At 38.8% G+C, this 20432-nt stretch overlaps 1 protein-coding gene across 5 annotated transcripts in view; it reads left to right on the top strand.

Annotated features, from left to right (window-relative positions):
* LOC126469811 (fizzy-related protein homolog) overlaps window positions 1-20432 on the top strand; it is a 170535-nt gene that overhangs the window by 64917 nt on the left and 85186 nt on the right. For 4 of the 5 annotated variants that reach the window (XM_050097088.1, XM_050097089.1, XM_050097085.1 and 1 more), the window contains exons 3-5: window positions 2670-2792; window positions 12198-12386; window positions 12879-13025. In XM_050097088.1, the coding sequence (XP_049953045.1) occupies window positions 2670-2792; window positions 12198-12386; window positions 12879-13025 (459 nt within the window). The remainder of the gene's footprint in view (window positions 1-2669; window positions 2793-12197; window positions 12387-12878; window positions 13026-20432) is intronic. The other variant, XM_050097086.1, reaches the window with a different exon arrangement.

The raw sequence follows: 20432 nt of genomic DNA on the forward strand, positions 1-20432 counted from the left end.
CGAGCTTGTGTTCTCTCTCTGCCGATCTCGCAGAATGCAAATATAAGGCACAGTCAAATGAATATGAGGCAGATGGAAAAAAGGTAAGTAAACCATTCATTATTTCAAAAGTAATCATTACAACTGTTAATACATTTACCCCACTGGGAGACAAGACAGTGATTGCCTTCATGGGAAAATGTTTGTGGTTGCATGTAGAACCACAATTGTACCCAGGCATGCACCTTTTCATCTGAAGCAGACTGATGGCCACGAATGTCTTTCTTCAGGGCTCCAAAAATGTGGAAATCATATGGGAAGAGATTAGAACTATATTGGAGCACGTGTAAGGGTTTTCCAGCAAAACTTCTGCAGCATACTCAAAACAATCTTGGCAATATTTCTATGGTTTTGGAGCCCTGAAAAGACACATTTGTGGCCATTGGTTTGCTTCAGATTAAGCGATGTATGCCTGGGTACAATAATAGTTCCATAGGCAACCGCAAACATTTTTCCATCAAGTCATTGTCCATCTTGTCTCACAGTGTGGTAAATGTATTAACAGTAATGGTGATTACTTTTGAAATAATGCACAGTTTACTTACTTTTCCCCCATCTGTCTCATATTTCATTTCACTGCCGTTTATAGAAAAGGCTAATATGATATTAGTAAACTGAAGGGCTGTCCACGGTAAGATCCCAAAATTAATATTGCTTATTAAAGCATATCTATATAGTATTAGAAACAGAAGGTTGGTTGACTCCAGAAGTGAGTAGCAATGAAATCCTAAATTCAGGTTGGAATGTGTATTGTAAGGCTAGTTTATAAATCAATATTAAAACTAAACTCCGTTCGAACAGGCCTCGGAAGGTCCATTGGTACTGACCAACCGCTGTGTCATCCTCAGCCGATAGTCATCACTGGATGCAGAAGTGGAGGGGCATGTGGTGAGCACACTGCTCTCCTGGCTGTTGTGATCTTTCATGAGCAGATTGTACACCAATAGTGTTGACACATTTATTGCAGGAAAGAATTTAGCTAGTGAGGTTATTACAATTCCAAACGTGAAATAATGGGTATAAAGTTAAGCATGTGTACTGCTAATCAGCCTGGAATCCTTACCAGGTTGGATTTATAGCAGAGATAGAAAAGATACAATGAAGAGCTGCACATTTCATCACAGGTTCGTTTAATCGGCACAAGAGCACTACAGAGATGCTCAACAAACTCTAGTGGCACACACTGAAAGAGGGGTGCCTTGTATCACAGAGAGCCTTACTATTGAAATTACAGGATAGCATGTTCTGGGAAGAGTTTGGCAACATTACTTCCTCTCATATATGTCTCCTGAAATGACCATGGTGCAAAAATCAGAGAAATTAGAGCTGATACAGAAGTTCAGCAACAATAATTTTTCACATGCACCATTCCCAAATGGGACAAGGAAGAGGGAAAAAAATAGTTGCACCAGAGGTACCCTCCACACACTCCATAATGTGACTTTCAGAGTGTGAATGTCAATGTAGGTCTCACTGCTGATAGAATATTCCACACTAATCTTCTTTCCATAAGTTTTGTAATTTCCAGTCTCCCTGTCATGTTTTCATTTTTGCTAAACTGAAAGCTTAGTTGTTATTTATGAGTATGGAGGAAGAATGTAGTATGAAATTTTGTTTCTTTGGAGACACTACTTGAGCTTAATATTCTCGGAGAAAACTATAAAAGATAATTATAATGAATCATATCATTACTTAAACATTCTCATCTCACTATGTATGTAATTTTTTTAAATCAAGTTTCATGCTACCAAAGATTAGGCCAGACAGGCTGTGACAACATCCACACTGTATACATCTAAAATTTTCTACAATGTACAACCTAAACAAGGTAACTTGACAACAAATATTATGCTTTTCCAGACCAGGAAACTGTTTTCAGTTTGCAAATTGAATGTCTTGTACAATGTTGCAGTGCCTGTGTTGGTCAGAAGTATGATGCAATGTTCCTTCGGACATGCATGCGTGTCAGAAGGAACTTTGCATCATTCTTCTTAACAACACTGGCAGTACAGTATCGTATTTATTCACCGGCTCTGGGCAAGCGACTTTCAATTAACGTGTCTCCCATAATGAACGTACAAGTGCAGGTTGTAGACACATGGTTGACGACATATGGAAGTTTGGGTCTGGCCATGAGTTGTGCTCAGATAACTTAACTGTAAGGCGACTGCTCGTGAAAAGTGGGAACTCCGGGTTCATGTCCCAGTCCAGCACGAATTTCCATTGTCGTCATTCCATTGTACAGCTGATGGTTGCCATATTTGCAAATGCATGTACATTTCATGTAAACAGGTTATCTTTGCAAAATAGTTTGTTTTCTAACTCCAAGAGTAACTTTTGGAGTAAGTAATGTAAGGTTTACGAAGTAGATAGCGTGATCACAAGTTTGAGTATAATACGCTATTTCATCTGGAAGGACTTGTCAAGCAGATGTGATGATTTCAGTGCGTGCGTATGTGTGTGCGTGTGTGCTTCAGTCTAATAAGTTATGAACAACTGTTAAAAGTACAGCAACAATACATGTAAATATGAAGGTGTTGCATATAAAATTTTTGCTGATTGTATTTTCTTATCATATATACTGTGTGTGTACAGCAAAGCTATATATTCATTTCATGTTCAAATTCCAGGCCCTATCACCATACAAATGCTTTCAGCCAGGTATGGGTGTTTCATGTGGTCCTGACCGGTTCATCCCACACAGAGCAACAAACAACTGGCAGATTAAATTTTCCATGATTTCCGTAAGTCAGGTCAATATCCTCATTGTATGTTCATATGTAATTCCTTGCTGGTTACCTGTAGTATTATGGTTCTTGTTATAATTGTTTTAGCAGTTGATTAATTCATTTCATTCCATAGTCTGACAAGCTCAAGTACTAATCAGACAGTTGAATTTTGTTGCTTGTTGATGTATATTGGCATTTAAGAAGTGGAATAAAACTTATTAAGAACTGAAACTTTTATCAATTTCCACACGTATATGAAAGTTCAGACACCTACTTGTTGGTTTTCTTCCTTCTCTTTGGGAACCAAACAGGAAAAATATACCTACAGATCTCACAACTATGCTGCTGACAACATTTTATTTCTTCTGGTTAGTGCTTTTAAAGACTTATGAATATGTTTGATATGTTACTTCAACAGTTCTTAATGTTTTATTAGTGAAATCTCATGTGGCATTGCTTGTAACTGTTTTCTAAGTTCATACATGTATAGTTCTCTGAAAAATAGTCTTTGTCTCTCCTTTAAAGTTTAAAATTTGGAAATAATACACAAAGATGATAGACAAACATTAAGGTTTGTGTATTTTTGAGTGCTGTATCCTTATTTTACAGCACCAAATGGAGCACACTTTCAATGTATATGTAGTTTAATTCCCTCATTTGTGTCTTACACATGAAGTCTAATGTTAAATATATACTTATATGGATAAGGTGTCTGTTCTTTCGGACATGTCAGAAAGAACAGACACCATTGATGACCTGCAGCCGCCTAGAACGAAATTAGAATTATATTAATACCTTCAGCTGCTGACGGGCATTGATATACAGGGTGTTACAAAAAGGTACGGCCAAACTTTCAGGAAACATTCCTCACACACAAATAAAGAAAAGATGTTATGTGGACATGTGTCCGGAAACGCTTAATTTCCATGTTAGAGCTCATTTTAGTTTCGTCAGTATGTACTGTACTTCCTCGATTCACCGCCAGTTGGCCCAATTGAAGGAAGGTAACATTGACTTCGGTGCTTGTGTTGACATGCGACTCATTGCTCTACAGTACTAGCATCAAGCACATCAGTATGTAGCATCAACAGGTTAGTGTTCATCACCAAAGTGGTTTTGCAGTCAGTGCAATGTTTACAAATGTGGAGTTGGCAGATGCCCATTTGATGTATGGATTAGCACGGGGCAATAGCCGTGGTGCAGTACGTTTGTATCGAGACAGATTTCCAGAACGAAGGTGTCCCGACAGGAAGACATTCGAAGCAATTGGTCGGCGTCTTAGGGAGCACGGAACATTCCAGCCTGTGACTCGCGACTGGGGAAAACCTAGAACGACGAGGACACCTGCAATGGACGAGGCAATTCTTAGTGCAGTTGACGGTAACCCTAATGTCAGCATCAGAGAAGTTGCTGCTGTACAAGGTAACGTTGACCACGTCACTGTATGGAGAGTGGTACGGGAGAACCAGTTGTTTCCGTACCATGTACAGCATGTGCAGGCACTATCAGCTGCTGGTTGGCCTCCACGGGTACTCTTCTGCGAATGGTTCGTCCAACAATGTGTCAATCCTCATTTCAGTGCAAATGTTCTCTTTACGGATGAGGCTTTATTCCAACGTGATCAAATTGTAAATTTTCACAATCAACATGTGTGGGCTGACGAGAATCCGCACGCAATTGTGCAATCACGTCATCAACACAGATTTTCTATAAACGTTTGGGCAGGCATTGTTGGTGATGTCTTGATTGGGCCCCATGTTCTTCTACCTACGCTCAATGGAACACGTTATCATGATTTAATATGAGATACTCTACCTGTGCTGCTAGAACATGTGCCTTTACAAGCACAACACAACATGTGGTTCATGCACAATGGAGCTCCTGCACATTTCAGTCAAAGTGGTCGTACGCTTCTCAACAAGAGATTCGGTGACCGATGGATTGGTAGAGGCGGACCAATTCCATGGCCTCCACGCTCTCCTGACCTCAACCCTCTTGACTTTCATTTATGGGGGCATTTGAAAGCTCTTGTCTACGCATCCCTGGTACCAAATGTAGAGACTTTTTGTGCTCGTATTGTGGACGGCTTTGATAAAATACGCCATTCTCCAGGGCTGCATCAGCGCATCAGGGATTCCATGCGACAGAGGGTGGATGCATGTATCCTCGCTAATGGAGGACATTTTGAACATTTCCTGTAACAAAGTGTTTGAAGTCACGCTGGTACTTTCTGTTGCTGTGTGTTTCCATTCCATGATTAATGTGATTTGAAGAGAAGTAATAAAATGAGCTCTAACATGGAAAGTAAGCGTTTCCGGACACATGTCCACATAACGTATTTTCTTTCTTTGTGTGTGAGGAATGTTTCCTGAAAGTTTGGGTGTACCTTTTTGTAACACCCTGTATATCAATGGGGACAGGTGAAAATATGTGCCCTGACCGGGACTTGAACCCGGGATCTCTTGCTTACATGGCAGTCGCACTAGCCTCTGTGCTCTCAGTGGCTCAGATGGAGAGAGATCCTGGGCTCAAGTCCCACTCGGGGCAAACATTTTCACGTGTCCCCTTTGATATATATCAACGCCCGTCAGCAGCTGAAGGTATTAATATAATTCTAATTTTGTTCTAGATGGCTGCAGGTCATCAACAGTGTCTGTTCTTTCGGACATGTGCAAAAGAAGAGACACCATATCCATATAAGTATATAGTTCTGGCAATACCGGCCATGACCTTTTTCTTCTGTACGGATGCACACATATTACCCAAACTCTTACAGGACTTGGTAAGAATGTCTTCCACGAGTAACGAATGTGTTGGGTAGGGACAGTACAAATGTAGTGTGTGGACGTATTAGGCGAGAATGTGGGTCTCGTGGGAGGCGTGCGCGAGATAGTCCTTTGTTTCCTCTGTGGCTGAGATGGATAGAGTGTCTGCCATGTAAGCAAGAGATCCCGGGTTCGATTCCCAGTCAGGGTACACATTTTCACCTGTCCCTGTTGTTGATATATATCAATGCCTGTCAGCAGCTGAAGGTATTAATATAATTCTAATAATGTTAAATATTTCCTACAATAATTTGTGTAGCCAGTGGATAACAATGTTTTGAAACCTGTGGTGTGTAAAACAATTTACATGTTTCTAGTGTGTTCTTTAAGGCAAGTACCCAACTTGATGTATAGATAAAGGTTATTGTTACAAAGAAAAGTATGATAAAAAATACCAGCCTTATGAAGCTTAAGTTTGAAATTTAACAATGCTAAATTGTTTAGTATTTGTTTGGCAGCCATCACTGGTAAACACACTTAGTGAATTTGTAAACATGGATAAAAATTGTCATCATTATGTAAGACATTACTTTCAATTGAAAGGTCGTAGTCCAACTAATATTAAAGCTGAGCTAGAGTCTACTCTTTGGCAGTCTGCTCTTTTGTTTACAACTGTAAAATATAGAGTGGCAGAGATTAAGCAAAGCCATATGAGGTGCCAAAACTAAAATCATGCTGTTTTACCAAATGAGGTCAGGTGACAATGCCAGGAATTGTGAGGAAAATCCAGAAAGTGGTATTGGATGTCCATTGACTAAAAGTGCGTGAACTAGCAGACATTGGCATTTCAAAAAGTACTGCATATTGCATACTGACAAAAGAATTGGACATGAGAAATCTGTGCACAGGATGGGTGCCGCATTTACTCACAATGAAATGAAAACAGCCTCCTGAGGATGTTTAAGTTTTCCGTTACAGTAAAGCTGAGTTTTTGTCTTCACCCATAACCACGGATGAAACATGGTTCCACCACTTCACACCCAAGGTGAAACAACAATCAAAGCAGAGGACAGAAAGGGAATTATTAGCTTCAAAGAATGTAAAGACCACGCCATCTGCAGGCAAGGTCACGCCATCAGTTTTTTAGTTTTGTGCGTGGGATAATTTCCGTTGATTACCTTCAGAAAGGAAAAACAGTCAATGGCAAGTATTGTATAAAACATTCTCGGACTTGCTGCAATGTCAGTTCAGAGAAAAACCTCGAGCTTTCAAAGGTTTCCGCCATCATCTTCGTCAGAGGCAACTGACTGTCAAAATTGCTGCTGTGGTGGTCTTTAAAGCACAAAGACAGATTCTGATTGGTTGGTAGTTATGTCATGCTGTTGCAGATGGTGTCAATGTCTGCACTGGTGGCGCCACTGCTCCCACTGTGGCATAAACATTGTCACAAATATCTCTGGCTCTTCTCTGCATCAAGAGCTCGCTTCCATGTACAACGGAAATTATATCTGCCATCATGACTGAAGGTTTTCCCACACGTTTTTATTTCTACAGCCTCTTTATAATTAAAGTCCCAGTATGTGGGAGCCTGGGACAAAACTTTTTTTTTGGTCAAACAATATTTTATATTTGTTTGAGAGGCTGAGCTCAGCAACTGCAGATTTCTCCAGTTCATGATTTTCAATATGCCATTGATGTTCCGCACAGCAGTTGGAAATGATGCAGATGGACTGCCTGATGTAATTGCTTCTGCACATAGATGGGATGTTCTAAATCCCCGGAGACTGTCCTTAGCAGGGTATAGCATCTGCTTTATTTTCTTAGGAGGTCAGAAAATAGATCTGATACCTTGTCATGCCAGGACCCTGCGTATTTTCCTGGATGTATCACCACAGAAGGGAAGGAATGCAATTGGTGGCTCATCAAGTGAATGTTCAACATTGTCATGTTTCCTTTTCTTGGAGAACTTTCATTATAGCAATCGTTGTACCAAAACATCTAAAAACGGCAGCCTTCCCTCTTCTCTGGCTGTGTTTGGGCACATGCTGGTCATATGTTGCTGCAACTGTTCAAGAGCTCCTATACCATGTGGCCTGACCATAAACATGTAATCGACATAATGATAAAATGAAGATGGAGAGAAGAGGAGCCAGGTTAACACATGTTCCTCAAAATGTTCCATAAAAAAGTTGGACATTGCTGGAGACAATGGAGAACCCATACCCATTGTCCGTCATTTCATAAAATTCACCGCCTTACAAGAAGTAGGTGTTTTGTGCGGCAGTGCCCTTGTTAAGGACTTCGTTTTAATGATAAGTATTATCCAATCATATTGGAGCATTTGAGTGATGAAATCAAGCAAAAATAGTGGTATTTGGTGAAAAAGAAAGTTATTTTTTATCCCAATAATGCACCAGTTCACACATCCGTTAATTACATGGCCCAGCTTGCTTCCTCATGCACCCTATTCACCAGGTTTATTCTTCTCTGATTATTTTCTGTTTCCATACTTGAAGAAATGGCATGGTGCTGTAAGATTTGCCAAAAATAAAGAGGTGAAGTCTGCACGGTTGATGGGTGTTTCGTGGGGCTTGATGGTGTTCACAATCAGCGGGGTATCGAAGCTATTGAACACTACTGGGAAAAGTGTATTGAGATGAAAGAAAACTATATGGAGAAATAAAGATGCTTTTTCTCAAAAAAATTTTGTGTTGTCTTTGTTATGTGAGGTACTTCTGGGACAGCCCTCGTAAGTATGATGACACACAAACTTCTGACAGCAGAGAAGTTACCTCACTTGGATCAGAACTGTCTTAAATTGATTAGTGTAAGGAAATCACAGAAACCCTACAAATTTTAATTAACATTGAGAGGTCATATTAGTGAGAGATAAAGGGTGGGTCAGGGGACTTCATTATTATAATGTAACTATCAGTTTCTGATTCACTACTCTTTGTTACTTTGTGCTGCTGTTTTGTTTAGGGACCCTTAATCTGATTCTCCTGGCATTACCTGAGATTTAATTACACTTCATTGCCCTTGTTTTGCTTTTGTTGGTGTTCATCTTGTAAGCTCTTTTCAAGACACTAACCATTCAATTCCACAGAGCTTCCAATTCCTTTGCCATTTCTGACAGAACTATAAGTTTTGTTTCTTCTCCCTTATCTTTAATTCCCTTTCCAAATTGCTCCTTGGTTTGCTTGACAGCTTTCTCAGTGTACAGATTGAGTAACATTGTGGTTGGGTACAAAACTTTCTCGCACCCTTCTCAACTACTGCTTCCCATTCACTTTCATTGACTCTTTCAAATGCAATCTGGCCTCTGTAAAAGATGTTATCTTTGGTTCCTTTAAAATATCATAAAGTACATCTGAGTCAACACTGTCAAAACCTTTCTCTAATTCTGTAAAAACTATAAACTTAAGTCTGCCTTCCTTCATTTGATTTTCTAAGGTAACTTGCATGGTCGGTTGTGCCCCACATGTTAATACATTTCTCATGAACCCAAAATGAGTTTCCCCAACATCTGCTTCTATCAGTTTTTCATTTTACTTTAAATAAGTTGTGTAAGTATTTTACAACCATGACTCATTAAACTGATGGTTCGGTAATATTCACATGTGTCAGCAACTGCTTTATTTGGAATTTGTTTTATAACGTTCTTCTTGACATCTGAGGGTACCTTGCCTGTCTCATATATCTTGTGTACCAAGTGGAATAGGTTTTGTTGTGATATTTCGTCACCAGGATCTCAATAATTCAGAGGGCATGTCATCTATTCCAGGTGCCATGTTTTGACTTGGGTCTTTGGTGTTCTGTAAATTCTTGTCATAGTATCATGTCCCCCATCTAACCTTCATGTGCTTACTCCTTCTTCTGATAATATTGTCTCCAGGTTCATTTACTTTATAATAACCATACAGGTGTTTCTGTTTTCTGCAAAGGTTTTAGTTAGTTTTCCTTTTAGTGGCATTCATCTTTCCAGTAGTCATACATGATTTTATAGACCTGCATTTCTCCTTCGGCTGTTCTGTTTTCTCCTTTCATCTGTTAAAGTCAATATCTCATGTGTTATTGGAGGATTTCTGCTGCTCTTATCACAAACACTGTTCATCTATCCACCATGCTTCACTAGTTCTTATTATAGCTAACTTCAACCTTTCCATTTCTCTTTTATCATTTCACCAACCTACCCACCTTATTAAGTGATCTAACAATCCATGCTCTATTCCATGGATTGCCAGATTTGTTTTTCTTCATGGCAACATCCTTTTGAGTATTCCCTGCTTGGATATCCGAATGGGTGACTACTGCCTCCAAAATATTTTGCCGAAGAGGATGTCATCATCATTAAACTATACAGTAGAGATACATATACTCTGGAAGTATAACAGCTCTAGTTTCCCCTTGGTTTCAGCCAAACAGCCTAACCATGGTGTCAAGATAGTGAGGATATGTTAGGTAATGTTTTATGGTGAGACAGTACATCCAAATAACTACAACTAGAAAGTTTAAAAATAGAGACAGTTGTGTGTGCGTGTTCTGGTTGTGATGATGGAAAGGTGTGGCTGAGTTGTTGTGAGTATTTTGACAGCTGAGAAGGCATGGGGACAGAGCCAGGCAGAACTCAGCTGCTGGACAGGTCTCATGGTATCATCAATAAAAGATGGAACCCTTTGAGCCTCAGCGAGTGGCAGATACTGCGAGACATTCACTGCATGGTCGGGAAAACCTGGCCATTGGCATGAAACATGGAGCAGTAACTGTCATGGCTGACTTGAGTGGCCACACCAATTATCAAATAAGTCTAAATCCAATAAAACCTGATCCCAACTAGTTAGAGAGAAGTCAGTAACATGGTTACTAAGACAAAATTAAGGCAAGTGCTTGGGTGAATGTGCACCCTCGATCTGAAAAGTAGTTTTCAAGTTATTTAATTTTAAATATTTTATGTATAAAATGAACTTTAAAAATTAGCATCTCAATACCACCGTAAGTGATTTTCGTAAAAAAAGTGTGTAGGGGTAGATCTCATTGAACACTATTAGACTATCAATGTAGATCTTTTTATAAACATTGCCTGTTTTGAATTACAGGCCATATTGTACATTCTGTGTATAAAAACATGAATGTTTACATAAATAATGAATGAAATGTTACAAGTAGTGGCTGCCTTATGAAGTAGACGTAGGTATGGATATATGAATGGTTTTAGTTTTAACTGTTTATATTTATTAGTAATGGAAAGTAGTGTCTAGCTGGACAACTTCCATCATTATTTATGAACAAACTATTTAAATTAGAGAAAACGTAAGATCAGCATTAGAGAAAGCTGAAGAAACTTATGTACTAATTGAAATGTATTACATGTATATAACATTACATTTATAGTTTATAAGTATATTGCGGAAGTCAGAAATGTGGTCACTTGACTCATGCCAATGTGCAATGCAAGGGCTTAAATAGTGGCAGCCATCTTGATGCAGGATACTTTACTTTTGATCTGGATGCAGGGCAGGTGGGTTTGAAATCTGGAACAGGGAGTGGCAGTAGCTTGCCTCTTGAGTGTGTTGAAATTGTTCTAAGTGTTGAGTTGTGAACTTGTGGTTTTGCATATGTTGCTAGTGAATTGTATGAAACATTTTCAATTTCGTGTCAGGCAAACTAGTCTGAACTTTAAAACTTTACTAGGTTATATTTGTGAGTGATTTACACTAGGAATTTAGTTAGTTTGCAGTTGTCAAACTTTAACTTTAAACTTACAGTAAGAGCACTGTCATTTTTCCAGAAGTTCACTCAAACATGAGGTACTGTTCCTTTTCATTTAAGTCCTTTCTCAGATATTAAGTAATTCTCTGGTGTAAATGTTACAGTGATGGAAAAACTCAGTTTGTTAAAATGTAGTGAACATTATTTTTCACTGAAAATTCTTGTCTCCATTTATTTGAAAATTGCACCCGGTTTTTTAGAGTTAATGTGAGATGCATTTGTTGGCCCATAGATTGTAGTGTAGCCAACATTTAAAGATCCAACCCCGCATTTGGAGGCCCTATAAATTGTGACTTATTAATGTGCAATTTATTATTCATGCAGATGCACATGAGGGTTCATGAGCTAGAAGTTTATTGAACAGTTATTTTGTGGAATAAACAAGCAAATCGCAAGTTCAGCTACCCTATTTGTTATCTGTTACATCGCAAAGGCAAATCATTCAATCATCCGGACTGTTTCTGGTGCGACCATGTATTGGTCTGGCTTTTCCATGTGCACCTCACCATTGTAGTTACACATACAGTATGGATATCTGTGTTGTTGAGGCATGCAAGCCACTCAACCAGGGTGCATTTTCCTCTGTATCAGACCTCTTACGTGGCATTTGCTGGCAGGATGTAAGAATATATCTGCAGTAAACTGCTTGTTTGCTGCCATGGAGTTGTCAATTTTGATTGAACTAGCCACAGCATAAGGCTGAATTTCACAGTTGAAAATGAGATGTTTACTAATACCACACAAGAAGTATTTTCTTCATAATGTTTCCTTTGTGTTTCGTTAAATATTACTCCCATTTCCTATGTGGACCAAGCTGATTATGGTGTGTGATACCACGAAATTGTAATCTGACTTTACTGATTTGTATATTTACTTATATTCTGAACACTTTCAGGATAATACTGTTCGTACAGGGGCAATTCCAAAAAAAGCAACCCGTGAAACTGGTGAAACAGGTAGAGATGCTGTTGCGTACTCATGCCTATTGAAGAATGAGCTTCTAGGTTGCAACATAGAAGATGTTAAAGGCCAGTCAGAGGAAAGGAGAACCTCAGTACCACAAGAAGGGAGAAATCTGTTTCATGTAAGAAATGTTTCGTGTTAGACTTCTGTTTTCGTATAACTTATTCGCTACTTTCTTGTTACTTTGTATCTCGTCACACTCTAAGATGTTAAAATGTGTGTCTTCAGTCTTGTCCATCCAAAATATTTTGGTGTGAAGGAAAGCATACAGCAGCATAAGACATGTATTCAGTAAATGATTGTTCTTTTATAAAGTATAATGCATTAAACAAAACTATAAGGGATAAACTGATACTACGCAATGTATCTATGCATCATAAGTAAGTGTGCTAATAAATGTGAAACATGTTTAAAAATTTTTAACTACTTATTTGAATTATCATAAGAAAGGAAAGGTCTTGTTTATATTTAAAGCTGAAAGTCATAGTGGTGGAACATATATTTAATTTTTGGGAAATGTGCAGTTCATTACTGAAAAAAACTGTAGAATAGTATAGTATAGCTGAAATTGATTATTAATTTTTTCCTAACCAATTTTTAAAATTTTTTGAAGTATTCTCCACCATCTCAGAAGTCAGTATCCAGCAGCGATACATCAGCTTTATCTGCCTACTCATTATCACCTGTAAGTGCCAAGAGTCAAAAGTTGCTGAGGTCACCCCGTAAAGCTACAAGAAAAATTTCAAGGATCCCGTTTAAGGTAAATCTTTGTTACTATGTTCCTGAAGTTTAATGCATTTGAGTTGCAAATCATGCTTCACTTTTAGATTTACTAAGCAAAATGCTCTTAAGATATTCTTTTCAAAGCTTCGGGCCACAGTCATATAATAATGTTTGAATGATGTTTCCTCCATTTGACTGTGTCCGCCTCCATAGCGTAGCGGTAGCGTTACTGCCTACCACGCAGGGGGCCCGGATTCGATTCCCGGCAGGGGACTGGGTGTTGTCCATCATCATCATTTTTATCATCATTGACTCGCAAGTTGCCTAACTAAAGAGGACTTGCAATACGGCGGCCGAACTTCCCCAAATGGGGCCCCCCGGCCAATAGTGCCATACGATCATTTCATTTCATTTGACTGTACAAATTTCTTTATTTTATGTTACTATTGTGATGTTGGCCTTAAGCCATTATCAGGTACAACAATGTTTGTTATAATTAGACTTTTTTTAATTATTCAACATTTTATCAAGTACAACAATGTTGGTTATAATTAGACTTTTTTAACTATTCAACATTTTTGTACTTGATAATGGCTTAAGGCCAGAATCATGATAGTAATTTAAAATAAAGAAGTTTGTACAGTCAATTGGGGGAAATATCATTCAGACACTCTCTAAGATAGAAAGTGTATGGGTTTATTTTTTACTGCTGCTCCAGTACTAACATTCTTTTTCAGTTCTTTCCATTTAAATGTTGATGAAACATGTGAAAATCCATCTCATTTAAATACAGAGTAAAGCCTATTTCATTTCATAAAATTATTCAGATTTTTATGGCCCTGCTCTGGCAGTATCCGTTTAATGGGATTCATGCGTTTCTCTATAGCCGCTCTCTTGTCTGTTGTCTACAAACCTAAAACATTAGTCTCTTGTATGTTTTTTACCATCAGGAACACATTTTCTGTTTCTAATTTAGGAATACAACAAGGCAAGAACTGTTTGTGACAGAATGGAACTGTTGCGAAATAGTCCCTGAAATTTGGAAAAGTTACAGATTTAGTTCTCTCTCTCTCTCTCTCTCTCTCTCTCTCTCTCTCTCTCTCTCTCTCTCTCTCTCTCTCTCTCTCTCCCTCTCTCCCCCTCTCCCCCCGTATTGTTCATTTTACCCCCATTTCGGGTAATTGTGTAATATTTATTCTCGGGTTCATAGAAATTAGTGTCTATCTCATTATTCTCTTACATAATATTCCACATAATTTCCCACATCCATTGAGACAGACATTGTATGGATCTTTACAACAGTTTACATCTGTGTACTGAAGACAAGTGGGACCCGAGATTTATGATTTTTGATGACAAAACATTGTGGGATTACTCAAAGCAGAAGGGAGTTAGTATAAAATTCAAGCCTTTAGTCATTCAGTGATGAATACATAAGTAGCTCATTTGTGAAATCGCTGCCTATAAAATCCCAGGATCTGCACTTTTTTTCCATTGTGATGCACCATTTTAATATATTTTAAAGAGTCATTTTGTATATCACTACATGCTATGTGATGGGAGATTTACTCTTAATAACTTTGCAGTATGGTGCAATTTATTTTTATAAATACATATTCCAGTCACATCAATGTGACCGTCACCTATTTTCGGATGTCATCATGCAGTAACCAGTCACAGATGCTGGTGGCAGTACTAGAAGTGGAGAGTATATAATGCATGCCCAGGGGACATGGTAAAAAGTCCAGTCATTGTCGTAATGTTGAAATGGAATGATTTATCTGATTTCCAAAGGGCATGATCATTGGCTTTTGGGCCAAGTATGGAAGCATTTCCAAAATGGCTAAGTTTGTAAACTGTTAGCAAACTTCTGTGGTTAAAGTACACCTTGCATGGCCAAATGGCACTATCCAAAATGGAGATGACAGGAGCGAATGATGGCTATACAGATGTGTGCAACTGTTGAGCAGCTGACTGCCCAGATGAACTAAGGGGCGACCTATAGTGCCTCCTCGACAACTTTTTAATGAACGTTGTTGCATATGGGCCTTTGCAGCAAATGCCTTGTTCGTACACTCATGCTGACTGCTGTTCATTGGTGACTAAGGCTGGAATGTGCACACCAATGCCAAAACTGGACGTCTGCTGAGTGGCAGCTGGTGGCCTTTTCAGATGAATCACATTTTATGCCCCATCAGACAGATGGCTGTTAGCATGCATGGTGTGAAACATCTGAAAGCAAATACCCTGCGACAATCATCACATGGCCGGCCGAAGTGGCCGTGCGGTTAAAGGCGCTGCAGTCTGGAACCGCAAGACCGCTATGGTCGCAGGTTCGAATCCTGCCTCGGGCATGGATGTTTGTGATGTCCTTAGGTTAGTTAGGTTTAACTAGTTCTAAGTTCTAGGGGACTAATGACCTCAGCAGTTGAGTCCCATAGTGCTCAGAACCATTTGAACCATTTGAATCATCACATGGGTCCAAGCTGGAGGGCATCCGCAGCATGATTTCATCATTCTGGAAGACACAATGGATCAGCACAAGTATGCATCCATCCTTGGGGGTGATGCCCATCCCTGCATGCCAGTTTTGTTTTCTCTTGGCACGATGGCATCTACCAGCAGGAGAATGCAACAAGTCACACAGCTTCCAGTGTATGTTGTGTTGTTCAAGGAACACCAGGATGAGTTTACCATACCCCCCTGGCCACCAAACTCCCTGGATTCAAACTCAGTCGAGAATCTGTGGGACCACCTCGATCGGGTTGTTCATGCCATGGATCTTCAGCTGAGAAACCTAGTGCAACTGGCCACAGCACTGAAGTTGGCATGGCTCCACATCCTTCTCAGTACCTTCCAGAACCTCATTGACACTCTTCCAGAACATCTCACAGCAGTCTGTGCTGCAAAAGATGGTTATTTAGTCTTTTTACAGGTGGTCACATTAATGTGACTGGACACTGTATGCGGAAACTTTGTTTATGAAATGCTCATTTGATAATATCAGATAGTAGCATGTGTGCATACATTTGTGTTTTGCAGCAGACATGTGAAGCATAGGTCATAGTGTACCAATATTGTTAGTACCCTCTCCTATTCCATTAACAAATTGCTCAAGAGGACTCATTGTATGCCTTTGAGAGTCCTTGAATTTCTATAAATTTCACTAGCTTGGTCCATATGGAATATGTATATTTTTTACTGTAATATATTAATTATCTCCTCTTGGAAGGTGGCTTATTGGAATTTTAAGGGCAGTCCATTTATTGATGCACAACATCATTGTCTTAGAGTTTCCCATGGGAATCTGTTTATCATATCTGTGGTGCCAAAGATTCTAGACAGAAAGCAGACATTGAAGAATGGCCAGACAGGGGCTTTGCGTGATAGGAAGATCAGGATTTGATGTACTGTCAACAGTTACATGATTTGAGATGGAATACAAGATCAGATTTCAAATGGATGAGGAAGGAAATTGGTCATGCTATTTCCAAAGAATCCATCCCTATCATTTACATGAGACACTGGATAACCTAAATGTAGATACCTAAATGGGGACTTGAGCCATGCTGCTCCTGAATGCATCTTGAGTGCCTTGATCACAGTGTCACATCACTTGGTGAAAGCTTTCTAAGCAGCCTGAAATGAAGCTTTTCTGCATAGCTAGATCAATATGTTTATTCCTTATTGAGTTGCTGCAGGTGCTAACAACTAAACATAGTCTGTTTCAGGACTACTTTAGGAGTGCTTTAGGTGGTGATAGTGTAGACTAATTCCAATAAAACATTCCACCCAATAAAACAGTTTATGTAATGTGTTCAGTTGTTATCGGTTATGGAGATGTAGCCTTTAGAATGTAACCCAGAAAAATACTCACTGGCAAATGATTTAAGTTCAAAGTTGATTTTCATGAATTCCATCTTCAATGTACTTTTGAATTCTCCTGACAACACCACGTGTAGCTCTTCTGAGGTTTTCTCAACATTCTTTTATAAGGGTAGCGCTAGTCATAATATTCATAATATGAAAGATTAATTCGTCTCTGGCATATATACTTTTTTAGACTTTGCCTTTCAGCCATCCCTACAGGCAAAAGTCAAAAAGGCGTCATGTCTGGGGGCATTATTTGCTAAGAAACATGAGCATTTTTGCCATCAGTCTTCCAGGGAGTGGTAGGTTTAAATGATGTGTCACCTGATAATTAGACTGTGCAGTGGCTTTGTCATGTTGGAAGAAATTACCGACTCTTGTAAACTAAGGAACCTTCTCCAATAACGCTGGAAGCTTGTTTTCAAGAAATTCTAGATAACGAAGCCTTTAAGAGTGTGCAGTAATACAACAGGTCCAGTCAACTGATGGTCTGTCAGACTGCACCACACATTTACAAAGCAGCGTTCTTGAAAGTGTCTCCCCACAAAGATGTGTGGGTTTTTGTCAACAAACTAACAATGTGACTTACTAGTGTTGTTGGTACCATTATATGTAAAAGAAGCTTCATCAGTTAAAAATATTACTGAGATTACTCAGCGATTTACAATTAGTTAGCAACAAAATTCCAATCACCCACCATCATCTCCTTCTCGAAGATATGGAATCCCCTGTAAATGATAAGATAGAGATGGTGCATGTGTAATGCCTGCCATATTATTGTATGTGGAACACTGATAAGTGTAGAAATTCTGTGTATGCTGGTTGAAGGACTACATTCTACCAACTAAGTAATGTCTTTTATTTCATACACTGTGTTTACTTGCATGTTAAGCTGTGACATGACTGCTGCTCTGCAGCAGTCTCGAGCAATTTAGTGAAAATGCAAGTTAACACTCTTGAATCTGGTACTCTTGAGATTATGAAATCATCTGCTGTATTCTCTAGAAGCATCAGCACCATTTCAATTACAAAATCCATACACAAATACTATATTAGCATATGCATCATTTGTAAACACACGTGACTTACTTAAACAATACAGTAGAATTGGCCAACAAATCAGAATCACATACGTAGTTGAAAAACTCAGTTATGTAAACTCAAGCACAAGTTGACAACTTGAAATTCAAAACAAAAATGGGAATCATTAAATAAACCCATAGCAATTGGAGTACCAACATGCAAACGAGGATTTGTCATGGTAAACAATAAAAATTGGACACGTATAATATTTTTGTGTGTCTATTAGCACACATTACATTACTCTAAAGTAAGTGCCAGATTATGGATCTAAAATGCCTGGGGTCCAATTTGTGGTGAGCTGTTGGATATCTATCTGTCATTAATGAGTTCTTTCACCTCTGCAATATTTGCTAATGCAAGAAAATGCTTAGTTGCACCATTGATTGGAGTCCACCTTAAACTGTGAATTCCCCTGTAACTGGTTGGAGTCATTTCAAAGGTCTGAGGAAGGAAGGGTGTACCACCTCTGAAGGATGTGCCACCTCTTTGGGTTGATTACAGCTTACTTACATTACATTGCGTTGATGTACATTTTTCGTCAGTCTCTGATAATCAGCAAATGTTTCTGAATGTTACAATAGTTTCCGTCTGATGTAATCCATGTGTGTAAAACAGCATTTTCTGTACACAGTCCCTGAGAACTAAGATGTTGTCTACTTACTTGTAGTATGTCCTGAACACCACTGTATCCAACCTTCCTTCATACAACAAAGGGAGGTGAAATTTGAGCCACACAAAGAAAGTACAATAATTTGCCACTCTGCAATCTAAATAAGGACAAGAAGAAGTAGTAAATATAAATTTTTACATTTGCTGTTGTTCACAAATTGCAATATTGGTCATGGTGTATAGGGCAGTGTACAAAGAGTTTCTGGTAATACATATCGCTGAAGGACAATTGTTTGTGGGATATCTTAGACAACTGTTATTTTATATGTAAACATGGTGTGGGGTGCAAATGAAAATTGCGGACATGAGTTACATGTTTTTGGGACTATCTTGGCAGATGTTTCTATAGCAACTAATAGTCTGTATATTTTGCTATTTAGTGTAGTGTAGCTTCATTGTAATTGGGAATCATGTTCTGTGAAGTAGGTAGTACAGTGGTCTTATCTGTGAAGAAAGAAAATGATATCAACCTAAATGGAAAAATCATCAAAGTATGTGTATGATGATATATAGACATGTATACACTGTTTCAACAGAAATGTGTGTGTTGTAGAGGAATTGGACATCAACTGCAAAAATATGAAATCCAGAAAAGGTGTGATAACAGTTTTCTGCCAAAAATGCTATACTGTGGAACTTCTATTTTGTGTTCTCCAATTTTATGTTTTTCATGGTTCTACACCATAAATTCGTTTTCCGTGCAAAAAACCCATAAGATCAATGCTAAAAACTCCCTGATTTCACACTTCTTCCTAGTATGGTTTACCTAGATTCTAAGTTCTTACTTGACATCTCACTTGATTTCATCCTGTTATCTTCCTGTTGATATTTGATGTGACTGACCAAGTTATAAGTGACTCAAAAGGCAGGTGGTTCACACCACGAGTGGTGGCAGAATTAAGGGAATATTTTGGGCTGTTGTGGAGAGGGGAGATGTGAGAGAGGGAATGCTGACGTAATCCATGATTGGCGTTGCCAACACAACTTGCAGCATTTAGCCTCACCACTTAATTATAATACAACTACTACCAGGTTGCAGCAGTAATGGAGAAACAAGATAGTTGACATGAAGTGTTCCGGACGGAGCCAATACGTGATGAAGGAGCCCAGTTACCACCTTTACTTGTGCCACTTATAATTCAGTCTCATTTTTCTGCATGAATTTCCAATGTACTGTATTCAGCAATGATATCAATTGTCACCCTTTTAAATTCAGACCTTGAGTCTTGAAGAATATGCGTGGTCATAGTTGAGGAAATGTCGCCCATTTCCGGCTAGTGAACTATTGTTGGCTGGTGATGTGTTACAGCCACCCCAGCACACTAACACACGTAAAACGAGATTACCTACTGCATGTGTGGAGAGGGGGAGTGGCCCTTCAGCAATGGGACTGCAGGTAGGGGGTGAAAGCATTTTGTGAAGTGCTGAAAATATACTTTTTGAGAAAGTGATATGCTATGACAGAGATGTCACACGGAAATAGAACAAGGATTTTGCTACAGCACATTTTAAAGACTTTCATGTTCAAATCTGACGTGGTACTGTTGCAACAACTACATTCACTACTTGTGTATATAGTTTGCACCACACACTGTAGATTGTAAAGATTGGCAGCAGTGGTAGACGGCATGAAGTGAAACTGTAGCACTTGAGCTTTCTTTCAAATTTACAATTTACACAGTGTACAGAAATTCACTGAGCCAACTTCTGATAAACTTGTAATGTCAACTGGAGAAGTAAATTCATTTTTTCATGCCTCTCTTTCACTCATCAAGCCTAAAATAACACTTTTAAAGGTGGTGAGCAAATGAAGTACAGTTCA

The sequence above is a fragment of the Schistocerca serialis genome, chromosome 3 (genome assembly GCF_023864345.2).
Source record: "Schistocerca serialis cubense isolate TAMUIC-IGC-003099 chromosome 3, iqSchSeri2.2, whole genome shotgun sequence".
In the NCBI taxonomy this organism is placed as follows: Eukaryota; Metazoa; Arthropoda; class Insecta; order Orthoptera; family Acrididae; genus Schistocerca; species Schistocerca serialis.